The sequence below is a fragment of the Astyanax mexicanus genome, chromosome 13, assembly GCF_023375975.1.
Source record: "Astyanax mexicanus isolate ESR-SI-001 chromosome 13, AstMex3_surface, whole genome shotgun sequence".
Classification (NCBI taxonomy): domain Eukaryota; kingdom Metazoa; phylum Chordata; class Actinopteri; order Characiformes; family Acestrorhamphidae; genus Astyanax; species Astyanax mexicanus.
The window spans coordinates 45086814-45113915 of NC_064420.1; the positions used below are offsets into that span (position 1 = coordinate 45086814).

At 37.5% G+C, this 27102-nt stretch overlaps 2 protein-coding genes across 11 annotated transcripts in view; one reads left to right on the forward strand and one right to left on the reverse strand.

Moving 5' to 3' along the window:
• Nucleotides 1-27102, reverse strand: part of ankrd52a (ankyrin repeat domain 52a) — an 82736-nt gene that overhangs the window by 12381 nt on the left and 43253 nt on the right. For 3 of the 8 annotated variants that reach the window (XM_022663612.2, XM_049462915.1, XM_049462913.1), the window contains exons 1-20: nt 17274-17485; nt 14769-14852; nt 14567-14645; nt 14353-14423; nt 12797-12997; nt 12563-12650; nt 11503-11645; nt 10733-10945; nt 9853-9931; nt 9628-9742; nt 8327-8409; nt 7668-7785; nt 7388-7456; nt 6262-6402; nt 5771-5821; nt 5456-5567; nt 5268-5339; nt 4289-4490; nt 4082-4169; nt 2932-3049 (exon numbers count right to left, since the gene is read on the reverse strand). In XM_022663612.2, the coding sequence (XP_022519333.2) occupies nt 2932-3049; nt 4082-4169; nt 4289-4490; nt 5268-5339; nt 5456-5567; nt 5771-5821; nt 6262-6402; nt 7388-7456; nt 7668-7785; nt 8327-8409; nt 9628-9742; nt 9853-9931; nt 10733-10945; nt 11503-11645; nt 12563-12650; nt 12797-12997; nt 14353-14423; nt 14567-14645; nt 14769-14852; nt 17274-17300 (2154 nt within the window). In that variant the 5' untranslated portion in view covers nt 17301-17485. Of the gene's footprint in view, nt 1-2931; nt 3050-4081; nt 4170-4288; nt 4491-5223; nt 5340-5455; nt 5568-5770; nt 5822-6261; nt 6403-7387; nt 7457-7667; nt 7786-8326; nt 8410-9627; nt 9743-9852; nt 9932-10732; nt 10946-11502; nt 11646-12562; nt 12651-12796; nt 12998-14352; nt 14424-14566; nt 14646-14768; nt 14853-17273; nt 17495-27102 lie in introns of those variants that run through there. The other 5 variants (XM_049462914.1, XM_049462911.1, XM_049462912.1 and 2 more) reach the window with 5 other exon arrangements.
• The window catches only part of tmem18 (transmembrane protein 18), a 58207-nt gene continuing 49643 nt past the window's right edge, over nt 18539-27102 (forward strand). Inside the window, exons 1-5 of one of the 3 annotated variants that reach the window (XM_049462919.1) lie at nt 18541-18707; nt 18867-18984; nt 20257-20311; nt 20424-20517; nt 22130-22991. In XM_049462919.1, the coding sequence (XP_049318876.1) occupies nt 18612-18707; nt 18867-18984; nt 20257-20311; nt 20424-20517; nt 22130-22228 (462 nt within the window). In that variant the 5' untranslated portion in view covers nt 18541-18611 and the 3' untranslated portion in view covers nt 22229-22991. Of the gene's footprint in view, nt 18708-18866; nt 18985-20256; nt 20312-20423; nt 20518-22129; nt 22992-27102 lie in introns of those variants that run through there. The other 2 variants (XM_049462920.1, XM_049462921.1) reach the window with 2 other exon arrangements.

A 27102-nucleotide genomic window follows, 5' to 3' on the forward strand; every position in this document is an offset into this window, starting at 1 on the left:
CACCTTGTCAACTTGAGGGCGTAGTACACCGTTTCCCAGGACATATCCCAGGTAAGAGACCTCAGGCTGTGCCATGCTGCATTTCTCTGGGTTGATGGTGAGCCCTGCCTCTTTCAGCTTTGCGAGCACCCTAGCCACATGCTCCACGTGCTCGCCCCACGACTCACTGTAGATGACAACGTCGTCAATGTAGGCCGCGGTGAAGTCCTCCATGTGCCTCAGTACTCTGTCCATGAGTCGCTGGAAGGTTGCTGCAGCCCCGTGCAGACCGAACGGCATTACCGTGAACTGATATAGTCCACTGGGTGCTCGAAATGCTGTCAGCTTCCTTGACTGGTGATGCAATGGCACTTGCCAATATCCCTTGCACATATCCAATGTAGTCAGGTACTTGGCCCTTCCTAGCCGTTCCACCAGTTCATCAGCTCGTGGCATGGGGTATGGATCAAATGCAGAGACACTGTTCAGCTTAGAAAAGTCCACACAAAACCTCAGCTCTCCATTCTTTTTTGGAACCAGGACCACTGGACTGCACCATTCGCTGGTCAAAGGTTTGATCACCCCCATGTCCAGCATGTCTTGGACTTCTTTTTTCAGGTTCGGGATGAGTCTTGCTGGAACCCTGCAGCTGGTCTGTCTGATTGGTTCTGTCTTATTCAGCTTGATGGAGTGCTCAATCAGGTCTGTGCGCCCCGGCTCTTCCTTGAACAGTCCCTCTGGGATGACTTGTTGCAGTGTTTGTTGTTGCTGGTGTGAAAGGTGAGAGAGTGATACTGACGCTGTACCTTCTTGAGCTCCAGGGAAGTACTGTTCTTCACACTCCTCCTCGTCCTCTACAGCCCTCAGCCATAACTGCTCAGAGGTCGCACCATCTTGCCAGCGCCTCAGCATGTTGATGTGGAAGGTCTGGGTGGTCTTCTTCCGATCAGGCAGGTAGAGCTCGTAGTTTGTCTGTCCCAGCCGCTTCGTCACCTCATACGGACCTTGCCACTTTGCTAGGAGGCTGGTATCAGATGTTGGCAGCAGGATGAGTGCCTGTTCCCCCACCTTCAGCTCTCGCTTTCTTGAAGCTGCATCATACCACTTCTTCTGATTGGCTTGTGCTTGCTCCATGTTACCTTTCACCAGCATGCTCATCTTCTCCATCTTGTCCCTCATCCTCCTGACGTACGACAGGATGTTCAGCTGCAGCTCTGGCTTCTCACCCTCCCAAGCTTCTTTCAGCACATCTAGGGGTCCTCGCACCTCTCGTTCGAAGAGCAGCTCAAACGGTGAGAATCCACTAGATGACTGTGGTACCTCCCGGTACGCGAAGAGCAGCCTCAGACTTATGGCCTTACTGAGAGATTCAACAAAACTCTCAAACACATGTTGAGAAAATTTGTCATAGATACAGGATCTGACTGGGACAAGTGGCTTCAACAGGTACAGATGGCTGTAACCATTTGCAGTTTAAACCACTGCCACCATTTGTGGTAGTGTGGGTGGTGTGGTCAGGAGGTACCGCTGTTGAATAGCGACGTAAAGGCAAAAGGAGGCGCTTTGGGCAGTTGTAAACTGTTCAGCTGACTTACGTTTATTGACAAAAAAACAAAAGAATACAATACACTATATACACTTATTTTTTAGGAGTAGGCAGAGATAAGTGGATAATGCTACCACTAGTTAAGACTTAAGGGTAAGAACGCTAACCCAGTCCTTAATAGAGTTCTTAAGCTTTTTAGCTCCAGCAAACATGTCCGTCTCAGAGAACTCAATCTACCTCTCCTCCCGTAATGCTCACCCTATACCCCTTAAATACCCCCCGGGCTAAACCAAAAGAGTACATGGGTGAGACAGCTACCAACAATTACACATATAACAAATATACACATAACCGGTTATCTTCACTCATACGACATACTAGGACTTATAGGACAGGTAAGTATAATACACCTATATATATATATATATACACATTTAATTAACAATTTTGCTTTTTCCCCCCACAGGTAATCTGGAACCCCCCCGGCACCAAAGGTTTCTTCCCACCCCATTAAGGGTATAAAAGCTGGGTGACCCGCGCGCTGCCACTCCATAAGGAAGCCGGTAAGTAGCAGGGGTAACCTACATAATTGAATATTAAAAATGGTCTTTCAGGATAGTTGGTGATTGGTGTGGGGACCCACCATATCACAAAAATGCTTTGTAATTTTAAAAACACTATAGGTACTATAGATCAACATTCAAACATACCAGAGGTTGTCTTTAATTAAGATGTAAATATTAAAGAACATAACTTTATTCAATATTTTTTTCTAATCATTTTACTAAGAGGGAAATATATACATTAAATAAACTAATAATATACAAGTAATATATGGGTTTATTACTTTTATATTATGTTTATTTATTAGTATTTGCTTCTTTTTGTATTAATCCATATTGTGCTCTTGAACTGCCTCTGTAACTCAAGTTGCCAGGTAAGCAATTTTTGAGCCAAATTGGGCTGGGCTGATTTTAGGCTAGTTTAAGCTTTCCGAAGGGCGGGTTTTAGTTAGACTTTGGGTTGAATTTGTTTTGGCTGCAGATCACGGTAACTCGCTGTCTGTTTCTCTTGGTCACTCCAAAGACAACAGCAGCCACTAAATGTGGGATTTAAATGCTGAAAATGTCACTTATCTGATGTGTTTAAATGTGTTTTTTGGAGACACTTTAATACTATTGGAATATTTTAATGAGTAGCGTTCAGTGCAAAGGCTCAAATAATCTAGAATACACTGCAATGTAATAAGCTTTTCCTCAGCTTTCTGAATCACAGAGCTGTTTAGAAACACTGAGTATTTGACACATTCAACAATGTTTTATCTTAGGTTGACTAATTTTAAACAAAAATAACTGCAAGAAGTGTGGGCAGTGTGTGTGTGTGTGTGTGTGTGTGTGTGGACTGACCGCTCTGTGTAAGGCCGTCCTGCCTTTCCTGTCTTTACTATCAGGACAGGCCCCTTGGTCTAGCAGCAAACGCACACAGTCAATGTGGCCATCCAGTACAGCCAGCATCAGAGGAGTTCTGGAGGGAGACAAAACATCAGTGACACATTTAAACTACTGCACTCCATATATAAGCCCTCAGTATCAGTACATCTAAAATAACTGGACAAACTGACAATCAATCATGCTTAAAACTCTTTACACATACAGTTGATCACATACACTATATTTACCAAATTATTAGTTCACCTGTTCTCATTGTTTCTTCCTGTATCCCAGGCCTGAGTTTTATGATTGTCTACTCCAGAGTCTTATTCTATTGGCAATGTTTCTCTACAGGGCCTAAACAATCATTGCGTGCATGTATTTGCACATTTTTGTCAGCAAAAGGTTTAAATAAATACTGTAGTCATCCAGACTATGAAGGAACACATAAGAAATCATGTAGTAACTTAAGTGTTAAAGCAAAATACTCTATGAAGCATTTAGTTGCTCTTATCTAGAGAGCTGGTAACTTGTGGTTTCTAAGGCTGGTAACTCTGATTAACTTATCCTGCACAACAGAGGAAGCTCTTGCTCTTCCTTTCCTGGGGTGGACCTGATGAGTGCCAGTTCGATCTTAAAAGTTTTTTTTATTTTTTTTATTTGCGACTACACTTGAGGATACTTTCAAAGTTCTTGAAATGTTTGGGGATTGACTGACCTTCATTTTTTAAAGTATTTTTTTATTTACTTAGTTGAGTATTTCTTGCTTCTTGTAATCTGGATTAGAACATTACTCAAAACAACAAGAAATTCAAGTAATTAACACTTGATGAGTTCAGCACAGCTGTTAACTGAAAGCCTGAATTCCAGGTGACTCTACCTAATACAGCTGACTGAGAAAATACAGACAAGATGTGCTAAACGGTCTAATCTAAGCAAGAGGTGCTGCTTTGAAGAATCTAAAATATCAAAACATATTCTAGTTTGTTTAACACTTTATGTTTACTATATAATTCCATATACGTTCCTCATAGATTGGATGACTTTAGTATTAATCTACAATACAGAACATTTTAAAATAATGATAAAACACTGGAGAACAAAAAGGGAAAAAAAGTTCACTCACTGTCCCTCAGTGTCTGAAATATTAGGGAGATCAGGGTCCTCCTTGCTGGATATAAGCATCTGTAGACACTCCGTGTGGCCATTGACAGCTGCGGAACACACACGTGTAATTTTATCACTTTAAAAAAGGTCAGTTTTCAAGAAAAAGTGACTGATCAATGATCTCTATGTTAATTGCATGACTTTGAGAAAGCAGACAGAACTTTACCTGCAATGTGGAGCGGGGTCCACCTGCTGCAGTGCTCGGTGAACAGGCAGGACGCTGACTGGCTAAGCAGGAGCTCTACACAGCGGGAATGGCCTTTCTGAGAGGCCACATAGAGCACAGAGCGACCCACTGAGTCACACACTTCCACCTGCATTCCTGACTCCAACAACACATTCACACACTCCCAGTGTCCTGCTGACGCCTGTGAAGCACAAATTTAACACATTTAAGAAAAAAAAACTATACTTTTTTGATTTAACCGTGACAAAATTACAATTACAGCCACTGCCAACTTTGTTCAAGATTAATAAACTCTAATATAAATTAACAGTCATTTTCTGGACAATTATTTACTATAAATAAACAAATTAAATTATAGTACGCAAAATCCATATGCAAACAAATGTACAGTAATGTAAGTAACCAATAATGCTTCTACCCTGCTATAGTTTAATTATTAATCAATAAATATTTTGCATTACTCAAAAAAATGTCTTTTGCTTCCTAAAGGATTATAATTACTTACTAAACATACTAACGGAAGCAATATATTTAAGGTATTATATTTAACGTTAAAATAAAAAAAAATCTAATAGTGCACGTATATGTAAAACATGACTGCCCACGTTTTTTTTTTTTAAAGCTTTAATAATAGATTTTTTTTAAACAGACCGTATTTTTGGCACTATAATAATTATATACTAGTAAGGAACAGGGGTGTCGCCATGTTTTTCTTCTAACTCAGCAGGTCTTGCTACGTTAAACTAAGCTAAATAAAGTTAAGCTAAGTAAACGAACCTGTAAACTGTTAAAATAGTGTTTTATTATTTTATTATTTAATTGTATTTTTATACGAGCGCTGGATGTTCCTCTCCTGAAAACTGTTTATTTGCGTGAGCAAAGCGCTTTAGTTTATTTATAGTAAGCTTAGATTTCCCCATCACTAAGGCTGGAGCATTAGCATTAGCCGTAAACTTACTGCTAGGTGTAACGGACTGACCGGTCCACAGCTCTCTGCATCTCCTGATGTGTTGAAGGACATCACCAACAGCTACCAAACAAAGACAAAGATCAAAGTCTTTTCCTCTTCAACATCATATATTCTACATCCATGTACAGCATAAAAACTCCAATAGAGTTTTTGGTATGTGTGCAGCTCCTCCTCACCAGCTCCAGGCTCTGCTTGTTTCCATGAGCAGCTGAGTAGTGAACAGGGCTGTATCCTTTAGAGTTGCGCATACATGGGTCTGCTCCATTATCCAGCAAATACTCCACACACCTAAATACACACACAAAGAATACTGTCAGAACACAAACACAGAAAGCCTTAATACACACCATTTTTACTATGATAATATTATACTTTAAAAAAAAACATTTTAAAATCATTACAGTGTGCAAAAACATGCGAAAACTATGCAATACTGCGAGGTAAGCAATTAAGTACATGTTAAAAAGTATGAAAGGAAGACAAAGACATACATGAACGATTCCTTTTCTCCATCCTCAGGGCTCTGCTGGGCTCTGTCCTGCCTAAAAGGGGAGAGCATGGAGAGGTTAGTGTAGTGGACAACACCACTGCTTTATCTGTGGGAGACTAAAAGTGCTGGGATGTCTGGGAAGCACACAACACATAGGTGTCAAATAACTACAAATACTTAATTAAATAGAAATGCTGGTTCTCTATACTTCACTGAAGTAATTATTTTAACATTTTCACTCAATTATCTAAACTTTCTACTTCTTACATTATAAAAATTGCCTTGTTACTATTTCATTTCAGCTGGTTTTCATTCCGGCTTCTCATCGTTCAATAAAACCCCTATCCAGATAAATCTCTCCTTTATCCAAATAGAGTGAATCTGATTGTGATTGGTATATGTTTTATACTTCTCTACATCCAGTCTGACTCCCTATTGCTTTATACTGTGATCCATCACACCTCCACACGTGTGTGTTTTTTGGACTTTTACCTGCAGAAAGCTGTTGATGCAGCAGAGTAGTGTAAAGGTGTGCAGCCTGATCGGTCAGGCTCGTTGACTTCTGCCCCCGCTCCCACCAGAATCACCACACACTGATACCTCCTATTGGCAGCCGCATAGTGCAAAGGGGTCCTGCACAAAGAAAACACACACATTAAACATCTGAATAAATTACAACAGCACAGATGTTTACAGAAACAGAAGAGGTGAACGACAGATCAAGTCTGAACTGCAGCCACTTGCACCATTTTTAAAGTCAAATGTAATGCTTTTTTGCTTTAATATCGAGCACTCCCCTAACCTTAGTTCTCCTCCTGAGAGCTTATCTAACTCGCCGGCAATGTTAGCTAGCTCACCGCTAACCTTTATTCTCTTCTCGGTAACGTAGCTAGCTCGCCGCTAACGTTGGTATGCTAACTAACTTGCGCTAATGTTAGCTTGCTCACTGCTTATGTTAATTCTCTCCCTGAATTAGATCTTAAATGCACCATCTAAAAAATTAATATCTACAGCTAATTTCCAGTAAATAAGACAATTTAAGACCTTAAATCACAGGATTTTAATTTAAGACTTTAAGGACCCTCAGGAACCCTGTGCAGAATCATGCACGAAACAAAATTTCTTCCTTCTACGGGAGGTCGCAGGTTCAAACCCCCGCTCATGCAGCTTTGCCATCAAGCTGCCGGTGCTTAGAGGGAGCAAAATTGGCCCTGCTCCCTCTGGGGTGGGTAGATGGCGCTCTCTCCCCATCACACTTAAGGTGGCGCTGGGCGGCATGAGGCATCTGTGAGCGGATGAATCGGAACCTGGCCGCTGTGCTTTCCTCCGAGCGCGCTAGCTGCTCAGGCAATGATTCATCCGCAGCAGCTCGAAAAAAGAGGTGACTGACTTCACACGCGTCGGAGAAGGCGTGTGCTCGTCCGCATCCTCCAAGGGTCACGGGTGTCACCGGTGATGGGGACGCACAAAGGGGTGGGGACAATTTGATATCCAAATTGGGAGAAAATGGGAAAAAAAGAAGGGTCTCATACTAGCTATATTCTCTATTATTTTTGAAAGAATGTTTTGAAATCCATGATTGCTATAAAATGCTAGAATGTATGGGAATGTTGCATACCTTCCAAACTTGTCTTTCTTGTTCATGTCAGCACCACTGCTCAAGAGCAGGTTGAGACATTCAGTGTTTCTGTATTGATGAAGAAAGAAGAGGGGAGAATTATGAATACTGCAAGAACAAAAAAAAAACAAAAAAAAAAACAAAACAAACACATTTTATTTAGCAATATTATTGCATGTGATGTATGGCACAACCCTACTCAAGACTTTCACTATATTGTAACATAATTTAACGGGGTAAATGGTACTGGGCCTGAGTCAACAAAGTTTTTCATTCTTACCCTCCAGAGGCAGCAGCGTGTAAGCAGGTTCTCCCAAAGTCATCTGGAGTGTTGATGTCAAAGCCAGCTGAGAGCACGTGCTCTTTGCTCATAGACAGCACTATGCTGTACAGCTGACCTGCACAGGAGAACACAGCAGCACTCGTTAGGAGGATCCAGTTTTCAATATTAGGGGTTTGACGATTCTCTAAATCCTCGATTCGATTTTATTTACGATTTTAGGGTCACGATTCGATTCGATTTACTTTTTTCTTTTTTTTACAGCAGAGAGGCCTATGCCGGTTTGATTAATCAAATTTACAATTTCTTATTTCAAAAAGGTGGGCTTGATATAAGTGATGCAAAGTGATCTGTAATACACCACATTAGGCACTAAAGGTCAAATTAAAATAATTTAATTAAGATATATTTGTAATGCCATCTAGTGGATTTTTTTGGTAGCAGCAGTGTGCACATAACATAAATAATAATAATAAAAAAAAATACACAGACAATCATGTAAAAAAATAGAACAATTAGAGCCTTAACAAACTGCACTCTATCCTAGTATAACAGCTAAAATGAAAAATAAGACTTAGGATATATATATATATATATCCTAATTACCAGACTGTAGGCAGAAAGGGTGCGATACATGAGGAGGGGGGTAAGAAAAGTACCTGAGGAGAGTAGCTTGCGACAACAGTCAGAGAACCCGTAGAGCACAGCTAGGTGCAGTGGGAACATCCCGTGAATCCCTTGCCTTTATTTAAAAAAAAAAAAAAAAAAAAAAAAAAAAAGGACACAGGGTGGTTAAAATACACAACGGCAGCAGCACTACTAAGAAATACAACAGAAAGTTTTATCCTCTTCCTAAAATAAAAGAACACATGCAGTAAAGGTAAGTAGGTAAGGCTGTGCACCATTTTTTTAACTATATGTGCACCATTATAGATGACGGATTAATTAAAAAAAAAAGAAAAAAAGAAAACTGATAATGTCTTTTTCTTTATGACGCTCGAGTTCACCTTCATTTTCCTAAATGTGTGCTGGTTCTATACTCTTATGTCTTAAAACATAAAAAGCAGATACATCAGTGGAATTCCTGCTACATATCTTATCCCACAGTTTTAGACAGAAATCATTCCAATTCCAGCTTTATTTGTCCGATTGTGAGAGGTGGACTTTATATAACTTTAATGTATATAGTATAATTCTGGTTTCTGCCAAGTGAGATATTTTTGCAGATTCTATTGCTAAGGGATCCCTATAGGAATGAAGAGAGAGGAAAAGTTTTGGCATCCTCAATCATCCTCAATTGGTAACACTCGATCAGAAACATATGGTAGCGCATCAACCACTTAGCTACATGTGAGCAACCACCTGAGACATAGCAACTGCAACCACCAAGAAACATTATGTACACCACCTGAAAGGCCATAGAAACCCTCATGCAATACAATAAGCACTTATTAGTAAATTAAAAACAATCTGGGAAACCATATATGCTCATATCAACCACCTAGCAAAACCACACAGCAATGACTTTGCTGTACCACAGCAACCCCCTGGGATATCACAGGTGTAAACAATTTAAGCTATGTAACTACTTTGTTTTGCCTTTCTCCACAGACTATGATCAAGAGACCAGTGTTTTGAGGAACGCAACAAGATATGCTGAACCAGACCTATTGTGAACAAACAAATAATGCTCAAAATTTTCTTAATACTGACTAATAAATTTCCAAGGGTTTAAGTAGCATCTTAATCCTATGGTTAACATTTTTATTAGACTAATCTAAATTTGCCCCAGTTATAACTGCTCTTATGACAAACAAAACCAGTTCTGGTTTAGGGCCACGGGTGCCAAACAGCTGTCTCTCTGTCTCTATTCTGTTCATCGTTAATATTCAATATTTAAAAGTACTGCCTGCCAACATTTACCTTTCTAAAACCTTCCAAATGCTTATTCATCACATACCTGGCCGTGTCAGCACCGTTTGTCATTAGGGTGCTGATGAGCAGCTCATGGCCATACTTAGCAGCAACATGAAGAGGAGTATTGCCATATCTGTCCACACAGTCTATCTCCCCACCTAAACAAGTTTCAGAGGGAAAGAGAGAGCGCAAGATTGAGAATTAAGGTATGTATATATGTTTAGTGTGCAATTCAGTATAAAAACAGAAAAAAAACAAATATCTGTACCATTCTGAATGAGAATCTGGGAGCGAGTGAAGCGTCCATGAATGGCGGCCATGTGAAGGGGGCTCTTGCCTTCTTTGCTCTAAAGAAAAGAAAATTACGCAATAGTAATGACAAAGTAAAAAACAAGTTCTTCAGTCACAACCCACTACTACAAATGTTGGCAAAGATTTGTCTCATAATTTCCTATAGACAGACAAAGTATGATTTAGCCCAGCACTGATTTGATAAAGCAGAGGTTGCTGCAGGTGTCTGCAAACTGAGGAACCTATACTGGAGACTCGCTAGTTTACCTTCTCTGGTCCTGGTAAATTCTCCTTTGCCTTGTACAGTTTATTATTTTCTTGGATCTTGTTTTATTCATGCTTTAATGATTTTTTTATATTTATTTTTAGTGTCATCCTCTTACATGTTTTTTTTTTTATTTTACTTCTTTTTATATTTACTCATTTGTAAAGTGCTTTGTGTACAAAAGGCGCAATATAAATAAACCTTGACTTTTAGGTCTTATTGTTTTTTCAAACATTGAAACACTCATTTTTTCCCTCTTCATTTCTTTATTATAAAGCTCAGCTTCACTGTAAATGAGGGTCATGAGGGTTTAAATAAAAAAGGTTGATTTCAATAGGGGGGGGGAAGAAGAAGGGGGAGGAAAAAAAAAAAAAAAAAAAAAAAAAAAAAAAAACACAATGTTTGCCAACAAACATCTTTGCCAAATTTGCCAATTTTCATAATAAATTGATCATCAGTCAATGATTGATTTCATTTCAGTGTACATTGAAATATTTTAAGAAAAAAAATTAACTACTGGTTCAGAATAAAGATTAATTTTCAGATTAAAAAAAAAAAAAAAAAAAAAAAATTAAGGCTGGTTCTCCCAGACCTGCATGTTGACGTCAGCCCCGTTGTTGACCAGCAGCTCCAGGCAGAGGGCACCGTTAGTGGACACGGCGGCTAAGTGCAGTGGGGTGTAGCCACGGTTGTTGGGCTGGTTGACGTTAGCCCCGCGGTTCACCAGCTCGTTAGCTACTGCCTCCTGCCCCGTGTAGCAGGCTACATGCAGAGCGGTGTTTCCAAAGGCATTGGGCTCATCAATCTGAGAGGGGCAGAGGGAAGAGAGGGAACAGCTTTCATTAACCAGCAAAAATCTCACACCTCTCGTAAACAGATGAAGTAATCATATAATGGAAAGTAGTGAGCAGATGTAGATAAAGGGTAATAACACATAAATATCTATATAAAGAATACTATTTTCCAAAAGTATGCATTTTTGGGGCTGATTGCTGATACCAACTGAGTTTGAGGCAGAATGCGACATTAGTTTCAAAGTTTGCCTGGATGGGTTAATGCAACCATGTTCTGCATTGTCTTTCAAAATAAAACAAAATACTAATGCTGTGGTAGTCTGCTAATGATGGTACACAATTGCACTGTGGAGACCAAAATTACTTAAAACTTTGAACAGGATTCATTTAGCTCACTCTATAGTCTAAAAGGTGTACTCTAAAGAGGGGTATCTGGTTATGTGTGCATTCTAAATCAAAAGAAGATCAAAACAAACACGACGCTGCCAAAAAGAAACATAGCTGATCAAACACCCAGCACTCAACATTGTAACTTCTATAATTTCATCAAACAGATGGAGATGCTGACCTCTGCTCCGTTGCGTAACAGGTACTTGACCACATCGACGTGTCCACTGGCAGCAGCAGCATGGAGAGGAGTATAGCCTCGCTTATCCTTACAGCTCTTGTCTGAGCCCTGAGATACCAGCAGTTTCACCACCTCCAGATGACCTGGAAAGATTCCAAAATTATATAAAATTAAAATAACCAACATATGAGAAAAATATGCGGAAAACGAAGATAAACGAATGTGTACATCAGGTTGTGTTTCTTGCTCAATGAGAGTGTGTCAAATATAAAATATTTTTTAAATAATATAATTACATTCATAAAATATTAATTATATACCACTCAACTAAGTAATAAGGATAAATACTTGAAAAAAAATGAAGGTCTGTAAACCAAACATCTCAAGAATGAAACATTTAAAAATGTAACTTTTAAATTAATTTTAAATTCTGAAAGCATCCTCAAGTGCAGTCACAAAGACAATGATGATGTGATGAAAATGGCTCTTATCTGGACCGTACCAGGAAAGGAGAAACAAGAGTTTCCTCTGTTGTACAGGATAAGTTCAGCAGAGTTATCAGCCTCAGAAACCACAAGTTAACAGCTCCCCAGATAAGAGCACTTAAGAGTATTTTGGTTTGTTTAACACTTAGGTTCCTACATGATTCCTTATGTGTTCCATTCATTGTCACAGAAAAATAAATAAATAAACCTTTGATTTATACAGAATATCGTCGCTGTCCTATGAAAAACACGTCTCCATTTCTGTCTATGTTTAGTTTACTACATAATTTGAACAGACAACCTGTCCCTTACACTGTGCCAAAATGTCTTGATGAATGGACCAATAGAAACTCTTCAAAATTACCTGGAATAAACTCTTTTTACATTGACTTCCATTGAAAGTTTACAAAGTTGCCTTTTTGCAGATGAGTTTTTAATTGGACAGCAACAACATGTAGTAAAAAAATACTAAAAGAAAATTATTTTTTTTAACCTTAGGAAATTCACGTAAGACTCCAATATTAGAATTAACACAAATGATATTCATATAAAATTACAGCTGACCGATCACTCACCCAGATAAGCAGCCCAGTGGATGGGCTGCCTCTCCTTCTTATCACTGGCACTCAAACTGGCTCCTTTGTTCAGCAGCAATTTGACCATCTAAAGCAAAGTCAAAAAACACAACTACTGTTGATACAGGAATTAAAAAAACATCCTTTAAGAAGATAAGAAACCTGATAATTCAGTCATAAACAAACGATGAAGAGATGCAGTAATAAACTCCAGTCCTGAGATAAACCTCCTACCTCCTGGCAGCCGCTCTGGGCGGCGTGATGAAGAGCAGCTCGGCCGGTGCGGTCCGCTATGTTCAGGCTGCTGATGTGGGGCAGCAGAGTGTCTGCGCAGCGAGTGGCCCGATTGGCTGCTGCGATGTGAAGTGCCGTCTGCCAGAACTTGTCCCTCGCCGTCACGTCGGCCCCCTTTCGGAGCAGCAGCCCCACGGCCCTCTGGAAGAAACGAGAGAGAGTAAAAATGAGACCAAAATCAGATTTAGGATCAAGAGCGAGTGTGTGTGGTTAATGTGTTTTATTAAATAAACAATACAATTTGATTAAACAATTCGGATATTAATGTCCATCATACATGCCAAAGATTTAGTAAGCTAAAAGTTTATAGTGTTAAACTGGCTGTGACCTTTTTAGTCACCCAGTCCTGCCTCTAACACAGTCTAGTATCATAGACCAGTCAGCAATTAGCTGCATTCTCATTAGGGCTGCACGATTTCGGAAAGATTTGACATTGCATTAGGGGTGTGCCATATCATATTGCACACAATAATATTGCCAACAATTTTGAATATCGTGAACGATATTATACCCTGATATATCGTGCCATATACATATATATCCACAACTAATTATCACATCAGGAAACTACTTTTTTTGCTGTGTTTTGGCAAAAAGAAAAATTCACACTGTTCTCATTTCCCATTATATATCTACTAGAGACAGATTATATCTGTCCATAATCATTTATTTTACTTTAATCCTGGATATATGGAGATATTTGGAGTGCATTATTAGTATCATGACATTCTGGATCATTGACTTCTGTTACAAATCTGATTCTGAAATTATTTTTAATATCTCATAACGCATGTAATAATAAAAAGTAATTTTAAATTTTGTTGCAGTAGTGTATTCTTGAAATATTTTTTTACTTCAATGTTTTCTCATGTAAGTGTGCATGTAACCTGGGTGGGGATTCCAGAGTCATCTGGGTTTTTTCACTGCCAGGTTTGTTTGCTTAGGTTACTAGGTACCACTCTGTACTGCTCCACACTGGAACAGAGAGGACTTGTTACTCTGTTAAAGTTTATTTTCCCACTTTCATCAGGAGCAGGAATCATCTATAATAACTATAGTGTCCAATCTTATGGTCCTGTCCCTACAGCAGCACAAACACACTGGCTACCAGCTACTACAAAGCCTGACCCACAACTGAATGGACTGGGCACGCTTTCAATGGATAGGGAACTAGTCAAAGGGGGATTAAGATAGCCAGCAGATTAATGTGCACAATGCAATTTCACTGTTGTCTAGTAAGATAGATGTTAACATAGCTATTGAACAGGTGACCATATCATAACTAGAGCAGTCACTGTAACATAGCACTTTTTAAAAGGTCCACACAACAGACAGAGACTTGACATACTCCCGGCAATCCTGTGTTTGCATGTCTAAAATATCTCCAACCACAAATGTAAATAAGCCCATTTTAAGTCCTGACTCAACTGTAGGCAAACAAGAACATGTGGTCACTCATTGAGACAGAACACACACTGTTCATTCAGCCGACTCACCTCATTTCTGGAGGCAGCTGCCCTGTGTAACGGTGTTAGCCACACATGGTCTTTTGCATTGACATTCGCACCTAAACAACAAGAGAACAAGTTACAGAAGATAACATAGAAAAGTATAGCCCGTTTAAGCCAGTTATTAAGCATTTATAAATAAATAAAGAAATATTAAAATAACCCAATGTATTGAAACATCAATGCTGTGCATCAACAATACCTGCAGAAATGAGGAGGTCCATTATATGGACGTCCCCCAACCAAGCAGCAGCATGCAGAGGTGTGCGTCGCTCTTGGTCCTTAAAATATAAATATCATTATCACAATATATTCTGGGACAATACTGTATATTGTGAAAACACAAACATATTGTGACAGGCCTAAATCCTACTACACATAACATTCAGTAGAGAACCACGTACCAGTGCATTGACTTCATCCTTCTTGTGCAAAAATAACTGAACTTCATCTGCATTCCGATTAAATATTGCCTGGACCAGAGGTGGCTGAGGAGGGCAAACGAGGAGAAGGTTATAAAACATGAAGGAAAAACAGCCCAAAAATTCAACCTTTTACTGTATTCCTCTTTTCTTTTCTTTTTTACATTTTTTAACAATTATATATCTTAATGAAGAATAAAAATTAGGAATTAAATAATGAGCACTTATATACTGTATGCATCTATAACAAGCTTTTATTAGATGCTCCGATCATTTGCTTGTGAACCTGAGATCAGGTGGATAATTAGCTCTGCATCTTCAAATCATCTCAAAGGAATTGGCTCTGTCCCAAAGCTCCATCACTCCAGAGAATGTACCCTTAAACCACCTAAAGGAAAACACCTTCCCTCAGTGCTTAGTATTTATCATAATTTTAATAGGTCTATTTAAGTGTTTATTTATTTTATTGTTGATTACAGCTTACAGCCAATGAAAACCCAAAAATCAGTGTCTCCGAAAAGTTTAATATTATTTAAGAACAATTGGTACTTTTGACAGTGTTTGCATTGTGTCAAGTCCTGCTGGAAAACAAAATCCGCATCTCCATAAAAGTTGTCAGCAGAGAGAAGCATGAAGTGCTGTAAGATTGACATATCTCTACAAAACATCACTGATTGTGGAAACTTCACACTAGACCTCAAGCAGTTTGGACTGTGTGTCTCTCCACTCTTCCTCCAGACTCTGATTTGCAAATTAAACGCAAAAATTTACTGATGGTCAGTGATGGTTTGGAAAGACATGTCATCTGTTGGTGTTGATCCACTGTTTTATTATCAAATCAGTGCAGTGTTTTCCCAGAAAATCTTACAGCACTACATGTTTCCTTCTGCTGACAACTTTAATGGAGTTGTAGATTTCATTTTTCAGGAGGACTTGGCACACTGCCCACACTGCCAAAAGTACCAATTGTTCTTATTTTCTATGCTACTGATTTTTGGGTTTTCATTGGCTAAAATCAACAACAATAAAAGAAATAAACATTTAAAACAGATCACACATATATTATGAGTTACACATTTTGAACTGAATTACTTTAAGTACATTTTCAATGATACTCATTTTTTAAAAAGCACTAGTATATAGTTAAAGTATCTTAAGCATCTCAATGCCTGCGTTCAGTCTGAATCTTTTTACCTGAACAAGCCAATAAAATGCATTTATTACATTAAATATACTCACTCAGAATCAGAAAGTGAAAGAAAAAACTGCGTTATTTTGTTAGGCGGGCTAAAGTTAGCCTAGATAGCTAGATAGGCTAACCCGCAGCAAACAATAACGCAACATCTCAGCTAAATTAACACAAATATAACATTAAAAACTACATAACACTACTGTATCTGCAGAAATAACCGTTAGCTAAGCTAACCCTACATAGCCAAACCAAGCACTGTTAGCTACAGCTAGCTAAGCTAGTTAGCGTTAGCTATTACATGAACAGCTAACGCCTTTAGGTAATCCTTAGCGAGCTAAAGTGCTAAAGCTAACACGGTTGCTAACAGACAGCTAGCCGCACCAGCACCGCCGAGTTATGCTACCTGCCGATATGTGCTCCTCACTGCCACTGCGCATGCGCACACCCCACAGTTATTAGCTAGCTATTTGTTTAAAAATAAACATTGCATTAGAACCTATTCCTTTTTGCTTGAGATTATTAAACAATGTGAGTTAAATTGTAAAAGGCAATTATTAAATCCTAATTAAAAATAAGAAAATAAGCAATTAATCTAAAATATAAAATAAAACTACAATTCCTTTCTTTCTCACAATCTCGCCTGCTTCAGTGAGTTACATAGCTATATGGTATAAATGGCAATTATTAAAACCATAAAAAAACAAAAACAATTACTCTAAACACAAACACAATTTCTTTCTCTCGCTCATATCTCGTTGTCTGCTTAAGTAACAGTGTAAATGGCATTGATTAAACCATAAGAAAAAATAACTGAGAACAACAAGCAATAATCTAATAATATACAATAAAAAATACAACTTTTCCATTTTTCTCAAACCTCATTATCTGGTTATGTGATTTACTTAGCTACAAATCTACATACATAGCTACATAATTAAATAAATGCCGATAACAAGCAGCAAAAAAACAAGAACAAATTTTAATATGAAACCCATGTTTCTAATCACCATGAATAACCTAGAGTTTAAGCTAATTATCTTAAACTCACCCGGATGAGCTACAGTGAATGTCCGAGACCTACAGCTACACACTTCTAGTGCTTATTGTATGTTTGCCTTGTGTACCTAACTAGTTAGCTATTATACACTAGGGTAGCACGATTTAACAGGGCAGCACATCTCGGCACAACACTGCCTCTAAAACCAGCAGCTAATCAGCGCTGTTAGCTGGCGCTAGTGTAGTGTAGCTGCGCGGAGCTGCGCAGACTCGGTCTGTAGCCGTGCAGGTTTTCTCACCTGGTCTGAAATGTTTAAAACCCCCATTCTCCCAGAGTCAGTCCGGGCGGAACTCCTTCATCGGGGCGGGCGGTAAACGCGGGCTCGGCGGGTAGAGGAGCGGGAGCGGAGCGGAGACACAGAAGCGCCAGTAAGAAAACACCCGTAATGGCTACCAGTGCTGCTGCCGCTGCTGCTGGAGCTTTATGGCGGACTGAGCAGCAGCGGGCAGCGGTACCGCCACCTACAGTCTGGAGCTGCGCAGCAGCACAAATATCATACATACTGTATAAAACATAGACTGTATATAGCCTATGGTATAAAAAATAAGAGACCACTTACAAATAATAAGTTTCTTTGCTTTTACAAAAAAAAAAAAAAAAACTCTTAAGAGGAAGATTGATAATCACAAGCCATCAAACCAAGCTGAACTACTTGAATTTTTGCACCAGGAGTAAAGGCATAAAGTTATCCAAAAGCAGTGTGTAAGACTGGTGGAGGAGAACATGATGCCAAGATGCATGTAAAAAACTGTAATTAAAAAACAAACAGAGTTATTCCACCAAATATTAATTTCTAAACTCATACATTTTATCTTTATAAATATGAAATTGTTTTCTTTCCATTATTTGAGGTCTGAAAGCTCTGCATCTGAAATCTCTGACGTAGACTGTTATTTTATTATTTTAAGATACTATATCATTACTTTTAGTTATGAAGTCATTATTTTGAGATACTATTATTTTGAGATAGTAAGTCATTATTTTGAGATAGTAAATCATTATCTTGAGGTAGTAAGTCATTATTATGAGACAGTAAGTCATTATTATGAGATAGCAAGCTATTATGAGATAGTAAGTCATTATTATGAGATAGTAAGTCATTATTATGAGATAGTAAGTCATTATTATGAGATAGTAAGTCATTATTATGAGATAGTAAGTTATTATGAGATAGTAAGTCATTATTTTAAAAGAAAAAAACGTCTTTTTCCAAAAGCAAAATCTCAAAATAATGACTTAGTATCTCAAAATAATGATTTATTACCTCAAAATAATGACTTAGTATCTCAAAATAATGACTTGATACCTCAAAAATTATGAGATAACAATTTACTTAGTAATAATATATTTATGCAGTGCAGTATATGCAGTTTTTTTATTTTAGGTGGCGGGAAAGGACTTCCATAGATCTTCTAATCGGATGTTAAAAATCTGATGCGTGTGTATGTTCTATGTTTTACCGAAAGAGACTCTTATTTTGAAGTGTGTGAGTGTGAGCAGCGAGAGCAGTGACGAATGCGGAAGTCAGTGTTATGGTGTAGGTTCGGGTTAGTGCTCAGAGTTATTAATAATCAGAATGGTCTCCGCTCAGAAACCCCAGAATATCAGCTCAGCGCCTGTAGATGGATTCAGCAATATAAGAGTTACCTCAGCCTGGACCTTCCTGCAGTCTGTAAGAACAGGATCAGTGGTTTTTGAGGCGTTTTAGACAGTGTTAGGCAGTTAACCAGCCCTCTGCTGTCTGTCTGACACTGCAGGCCTGTTATTTATTATAGAATAACCCTGATCAGGGGGTTTAATAATGCTGTTTTACTGTGTTTTCTCTGTGTAGATCGAGTGGACTGAGCCATGGCTGCTGGGGCTGCTGATGTTTCATCTCCTGTGCTTCGCTTTTACTCTCTTCACCTGCAGATACTACAGACTACAGATCTGCCACTTCCTACTGATGGGTCAGTGTACACTGTTTGAATAATATTAATGTAAATAAATACTGAAGTCATTCAGACTATGAAGGAACATATGCGTATGGAAGCCTATTCCCGCCACCTAAAATAGAAAAAACATACCCAGACCATTTTTCTTATTATTAAGTAAACTGCTGTATCATTATTTTGAGGTACTAAGTCGTTATTTCGAGACAGTAAGGCTTTATTTGGAGATACTAAATCATTATTTTGAGGTACTAAGTCATTACTTTTAGGTACTAAGTCATTATATTGAGGTACTAAGTCATTATTTTGAGATACTAAGTCATTATTTTGAGGTACTAAGTCTTTATTATGAGGTACTAAGTCATTATTTTGAGGTACTAAGTCATTATTTTGAGGTACTAAGTCATTATTTTGAGGTACTAAGTCTTTATTTTGAGGTACTAATTCATTATTTTGAGGTACTAAGTCTTTATTTTGAGGTACTAAGTCATTATTTTGAGGTACTAAGTCTTTATTTTGAGGTACTAAGTCATTATTTTAAGACAGTAAGGCTTTATTTGAAGATACTAAATCATTATTTTGAGAAGCAAGTATGTTTGCTTTTGGACAAAAAGTTATTTTTTCTTTAAGTAATGTGATAGTATCTCAAAATAATGAGAACGTTTCTCAAAATAATGATTTACTATTTCAAAATAACAACTGACTATCTCATAATGATGACTTACTATCTCAAAATAATTACTCACCATCTTAAAATGATGAGATAGTATCTCAAGTTGATGAGATGAGTATCTCAAAATAATAACTTACGGTCTCATAATAATGACTTACTATCTCAAAATAATGATTTACTATCTCAAAATATTAACTGACTATCTCATAATGATAACTTACTATCTCAAAATAATGACTTACTATCTCAAAATAATGAGATAGTATCTCAAAATAATGATTTACTATCTCATAATATTAACTTACTCTCACAAAGTAATGATTTTCTATAAATAATGAGATAGCACATTCAGCTGTTTCTTTCATATAGAATTGGTGGAGGCCATGGCAGAAATAATCACTGATTATTCCTGCCATGGTTAAAAAATCGTTAAAAAAATGATTATCTGATTATAATCATAGCTTGTAAACTAGTGCAAAATGTTATATGGGGACAAATGTGGCACAATTCTGCATATTTTTTAGCACTCTCAACACTGCTAGTGAGTTATATTACCTTTGTTAAATTATTGCTGGCTTAAAATGTCATAATTAACGTGAAATATTTGCCATCCTCAGTTGCCATGGTTTATAGTGCAGAGTATCTGAATGAAGTGGCAGCCATGAACTGGAGGTAAGTTACTCAATCCAATTGTGTTATTCTACTTTTCCTTTGTAATTTACTTCACATTCAAACTGTTGTCTACTCCTCAAATGTTTCATCAGGAGTCTGTTTTTAACTGCAGGTCATTTTCAAAGTTCCAGTACTTTGACTCCAAGGGAATGTTCATATCGTTGGTGTATTCAGTGCCACTCTTGTTCAACAGCATCATCATTGTGGTAAGATTACTATTATTATTAATGTCATATTATTCATCATGTGGTCAAGCTTAATATGAGCTTAATAAATACTCTGACTCCAAAATTCAAAAGTTGTGGGCTACTTTAAGCAGCTGCCTATTAACGAAGATACAAAAAATAAAAACATGTAAAAAGAAAATTACAATAGCTCATGTACACAAAGTTGGAAGCTATAGGAAGGCTACAGAGTGTTTTATACGTGTCTGTTTCCTTAGTTGATAACGTAATTACAATTTGGCATTTAATATGGATGGTGTGGGGTAAAGTTGAGGTCTATAATACAAAGCCTCTTAAAAGGAGCACTTAATGTAAAGATATGAGCTGATATGATCAGTAGGTGTCTGTACTGTGTATAATTGCTATCATGCCAAAGCTCATGTATAAGAAATTGCCAATGTAAGTAGGAAAACGGTATATATGTATAATTTGCATTTTTAGGTTTTATTCCAAACAACCAGTTTCATTGGTTTGGTCATTTTGACATATTTAAGCAGATCCAAGCCCTGTTTATTACAAACAACTGCATGCCCCAGGTGTGTCAAGCAGGTATATAAAGAATTAAATTAATTCACTATATACTATATTAAACTTCCATGTTCACTGGTGTACTAAAGCAGCAGCTACTCATGCTGGGACTGCTTCTACAAACATTAGTGAAAGAATGGGTCTCAGGCTCTCAGGAGCTCAGTGAACTCCAGCACTGTGGTACCGTGATAGGATGCAGCACCTGTGCAGCAACAAGTCTAGTCGTGCAATTTCACTACTCACTACTAAATATTCCACAGCCAACTGTCAGTGATATTATAACACGGTGGAAGAGACTGGGAACGACAGCGACTCTGTGCTCTGTCAATGATCACAAGCCATCAAACCAAGCTGAACTGCTTGAATTTTTGCACCAGGAGTAAAGGCATAAAATTATTCAAAAGCAGTGTGTAAGACTGGTGGAGGAGACCATTCCAATGTTCCAATGCATGAAAACTGTGATTAAATACCAGGGTTATTCCACCGAACTCTTAAAACTTTTTGAATATGTACTGGTTTTCTTTGCATTATTTGAGGTCTGAAAGCTCTGCATATTTTTTGTTATTTCTGCCATTTCTCATTTTCTGAAATAAATGCTCTAAATTACAATAATTTTATTTGGAATTTGGGAGAAATGTTGTCCGTAGTTTATAGAATAGCAAAATCGGAGAAACTGATTCAGAAACTAAAGTGCTGTCCTAATTTTTTTCCAAAGCTTCATGTATATTTATTCTTAAATCAAAGTGACTTGTAGGTCATGGGATCATTTTCTGGCCATAATGGCTTGTTTGCTGGTTACCTAAGCCACCACAGTGCTGCTAATGATGCTGATACAAGTGCTACTGCAAACATGGAGACATCAGAACAGCTTACTTAGTCTCCATCTGCTCATTCATGCACTGTTAAACCAAAAACAAAATGCTGAATTAGCACTTAGATTCTCTCTTAAAAGAGACTGCACCACAATACACGTTTTAAAAGTACTTTTTAGCATGCTAAAACGTACTAAAACTCACGCACTGTCACTATATCTGATCTGACGCTGGGTTTGATGTATGTGTTTCAGGCTGTATGGGTGAAGAGGACATTCTCAACCATGACAGAGCTGAAGACCCTGCAGCTGAATAGAAAAGCAGCCAGACAAAATGCTAAGAAATCCCAATAGCTGGAGACTAGCATGGCGTTATTATGGACTATACCAGTAAAGTGACTGTGCTTGTCCTGGATTCCCACATTGTGTTCCAGGATGGTGGAGGGGACCAGTAGTATTCTCTATTTGGATAAAGTGTGGATAAAGAAAGATGTCATGATGGTGGTGATGTGCTGAAAAAACCCTGACATGCCAGAAGTCATGGGATAGTATATATACATGTATTCAAATTGATCACGAGGTGTTACCTCAGGGAAAGGCTTGGGAAGACTCAAATTTGTAGTCAGTTGTGTAAGTTGTGTGGTGTTATCTTGTGATCATCGTGTTAATGGGACTACATCGTAGAAGTCATTACCGCCCACATTGGACAGTGCAGTGGGTGGTAATGATTGTGACCGGCTGCATCTGGCTAGAACTGTCCTTGGACAATGGACACCCAACACACACAATGTAATCACGCAGGTCAGTGCAGTGTTCTTTAGCTTCCATAGGACACTGCTTGTTCTTGTCCCATGATTTTGGGCATGTCAGCATAAATCCAACATTATATTATAAGCATGAAGTAGCTGCTGCATTAATCTGGTTTCTGGACGCAACAAAATCACTGATAAGAGCTGAGTACAATACAAAATTCAGAAAAACAACCATTAACAACATTTAACAACCATAACTGTATGTTTATTTGTCTGTTTTTAATTCCAACAGGATTATATTACTATTGCTGTGTGCATGGGAAATGTAAATTAAATGTTTTTGGTAATAAATGCATTGTACAGTATTTATTTCGTCAATCGTTTTAAGTGGATTTGACCACAGTGTTCACTGTTCAAGGTGCATTACACATCAGTAATCAACAAATAATTAACTACACACACAGATACAAGCTTAATTCCAGTGTTTTAAAGGAACTGGCAGCTGATTGGTCGGGGAGGTCAGTCAGAGTGGATTATAAGTTACTAACTAAACACACTATAAAACAGTAAAACAAAACAAATGCTAAACTACATACATCAGTTCAGAAAGTCTAATTATATAAATTATTAATCTAAACTGTGAAGCTGTATTATTTATGCAAAGGATGTGTTTATTCAAATGCATGTAATTAATCTCGAAACTTTAAAGTGTTAAACTTTTTAAAAAAGGAAATTATTAATTTTAAAGTTTGGCAGCAGCTTTCTCACATAATAATTTTTTTTACAGAGCCTGGTGACATTTTACTGAATTTATATGTAGATTGTTTTTATGTATGTATATGTTATATATATATATATATATATGTATATGTATATGTTTTTATGCTAAAATATCTCATCTCACTAATCTCATACAATAAGTCAAACTAACACTTACTCTCATACCCCCTCTCAGCATTTACATTTCTTAAATCATAATTTTAATTAATTTAAGCGTTTGACACTAATATAAATCTAATATAATTTTTCTAATCTCTTTTCTAATATATTATTTTATTTACATTTAAATATGCATTATTGTAAGTTTCAGTCTTAAGAAGAAAAAGTGCAATTGGTCATGATTAGTCACAATTTTTTTTTTTTTTTTTTGAATGTACCTCACTAACACTGAATGGAAATATTAAATTACATTAGTATTTGCTATTGGATATCCAGCATTAAAAAGCACTGGGTATGTTTAGCATATTTGGAAATATTTAAATGCTGTTTGATTTCTTCATGTCTACCCTACTATCAATTAAATTTATAAATATTTGATAACACAATTACTAAACAGAAAGGGGTTTACGTTCTTCACCCAGAAGAGGGCGATAATGGATCAAAATATCACTGGGTCTCATCACTGAATTCAGTGGCCAGTATATGGACCCACATCCAGCTCACACACTTACGTACATATACTGGTAGCTTTAAAAGAACCAAACATTTCTATGTTTAAAAAGAAAGACATCGTTTCTATAGTGATAACGATAATGCTGTGATCTTTATATAAATGCATTCTGCTACTTTAAGTTGCACTCATTGCATTCATTCGTTGTGCAAATGCTCATACACAGTTCATCTATACTCACTGGCCACTTTATTAGGTATACCTGTCCAACTGCACATTAGGGCAAATGCAGAGGTGGAAAGTAATGAATTACATTTACTCAAGTTACTGTAATTGAGTAGATTTTATGAGTAATTTGTAATTTTTAAAGTAGTTTTTAAAATAGGTAATTTTATTTTTACTCAAGTACATTTTGACACAAGTAATTTACTTTGCTACACTGGAAAACTCCCCGATACTGAGTAAAAAATAAAATGCTGGGGGAAAAAAACAATTGTCTGAATAAAAAAAATATGAATTGGCGCAGATACGCAGGCGCACGGATGCTCGCACGTGGAATAACGAGGCAGTAACCTCCTCATGCAATACAAAATGTGCCCCGCCCCCGGACAGAGCTGTCAGCTTTCAAAACTTCAAAACCTGCGAAAGCATGTGGTGGTAAATATTTTTATCATTAAACAATCTGCTTGAATGTAAAATAAAAACATGTAAATAGCAGTTAAAGCAGAGCAATGGGAAGTTAAAATATAACAATGACCTGTAAAACTATAAAAAAATACAGTTTATAGTCACATGTATGACCATTATTTTTTAACAGTAAAAAAAAATGGATGATAGAAACCTTGTTGCCACTTGTTCTTGAAAATGTTTTATGGGGGGGTCTGAACAAATACTGCCTGAAAGATCCAAATTATTATGTGGAATAATAGTTCATTAAAAACAATTTAATTTATGATTTATTTTACTTTTTTTACATCAAATAATTAAAAGTAAATATGTAACTTTTACTCAAAGTACATTTTAAATTGAGTACTTTTTTACTTTTACTCGAGTAGATTTTTAGATGGGTACTTTTTTACTTTTACTCGAGTAGATTTTTAGATGGGTACTTTTACTTTTACTCAAGTAGAATTTTAGCAAAGTAAAGGTATTTTTTCCACCTCTGGGTAAATGTCAACTCAGCCAATCACATGGCAGCAACTCAATGCATTTAGGCAGTTCAAACCATCAGAGCATCAGAATGGAGAAGAAAGCTGATATAAGTGACTTACAACGTGGTATGGTTGTTAGTGTTGAGTATTTCAGAAACTGCTGATCTCCTGGGATTTAGACACGGAGGCACCCTGAAACACTGGCATCCACCCACTCCTAGGGCTGTGACGATAATTTTATTACCGCAATACCGCGGTTATGGGACGTCACCGCGGTGATGAGCTCATTACCGTCATTATTGCATTTTTTTATGGCTGTCAAATCTGATTGACTGCGTTTTGAGCGGTAGTAAAATGCTCCATATAAGCACAACTGTGGTGAATTCAGTATTAATATGTCAAGTGTCATTTTGATCGGGATAGCGATATTGGTGTCAAACGATCTCAAAATTCATAATATCGAATATAAACGATTTTTGTCATTTATCTGTGCTGCCGCTGCACTGGCGCGGCAGCGAATGGGTTAAGCAAAACGCGGTGCGTGGTACTCATTGAGGTCAGAACAGCTCTGGAGTCCCCTGCTCCATTGAGGCTGCTGAAGAGAGTGAAGATTAGCAGCACTAATATTGGCTCGGAAATGGAAGCTACAGGGCAGGCTCAGTTAGTTGAGAAAAAAGGAAGAAAAAGACTCAGAACAGAAGAGAATCATCTGCAAGATTTGCCGGAAAGTGGTGTCTGCACCTCTGGCTAATGTCTTTTTTTGGTCGGTTGTCTCCTGCGAGCCGATTTCTTAATTTCTTAGTTTCTCTGCAACTGCAGGCGTTGCTTATACACAACAAAAGATTCAGCCCTACAATGTGAGCTGTCCACATCACCTGATTAAAAAATCCCACAGTGTCCGCTGTTTTGGTAAATTATTTAATCCAAGTCTTCCTCTCAGCTCCAGCGCACTTTAAATGCAGGATTGCCCTGTCAAGCCCTGGATAATCTACACACTTATGTCTTGGGCTATAAGGCTTAAGCTCAATGTTCTTAAACCATGTTTAATTATATTCGATCATCATTCAGACATCATTCTTGTAGGCTAATTTACAGATTTTTCTTAAATAATTTAGGGCTGGACCCGAATATTCGGGTATTCGGATATTCGTTCGTTGAGTAGATATTCGTTTTTTTATTTTGGTATTAGGATATTTGTTTTTTTTCCTTTCCAGAGCTCCACCTAACTCTAACCACTTCTGTTCACGCGGGTCCCGTCAGGATATCTTGCGGCACAGACAGAACTGAATTGTTATTGGCGGGAACAGGAGTTTAATCAATCCAGAGGATGCGGGAGCAAATTAATAAATAGTTAAGAAAATTGTAATAATCAGGCAGTGATTCTCATGAACGCAACAAAAAACCCTAAGCACAAAAAAGGAGCGGAGAATGGACCGACACGCGCACACACACACCGATTTCTTTTTGTAATGTGGTAAGAAACGTGACCGCACTATTCAGCGCGGTTTTAATAATTTTTTTTTTTTATTTTAAGCACTAAATGTAATTTATTAAATTTATTTAGGACCGCGGGGCAGGTGCGGCAAAACTGTGTATGTGGCGGGCTGACGCGGGATTAAAAGAAGGGGGGGCTTGGGGGGGGGGGTGGTTTGGGGTCTCGCGGTTAACCGCAATATCGCGGTGATGCGTTAGTTTTTTACCGCGGTTATAAAAAATCAATACGGCCCCAGCCCTAATCAATATTGTTAATCACTATGAATATAGATTATTTTTGATTAAGCATCATTTATTTCTAATTATTTATTTGAGTATTATATTTTTTATCTATTTAATTAATTAACGAATGTAGGTATTTATTTACGTATGTTTTTATTTTTATTTGGAAATGCAATTTATGTGGAAAATTGTTAAGTTTGATTTCAACCAGTCAATGCC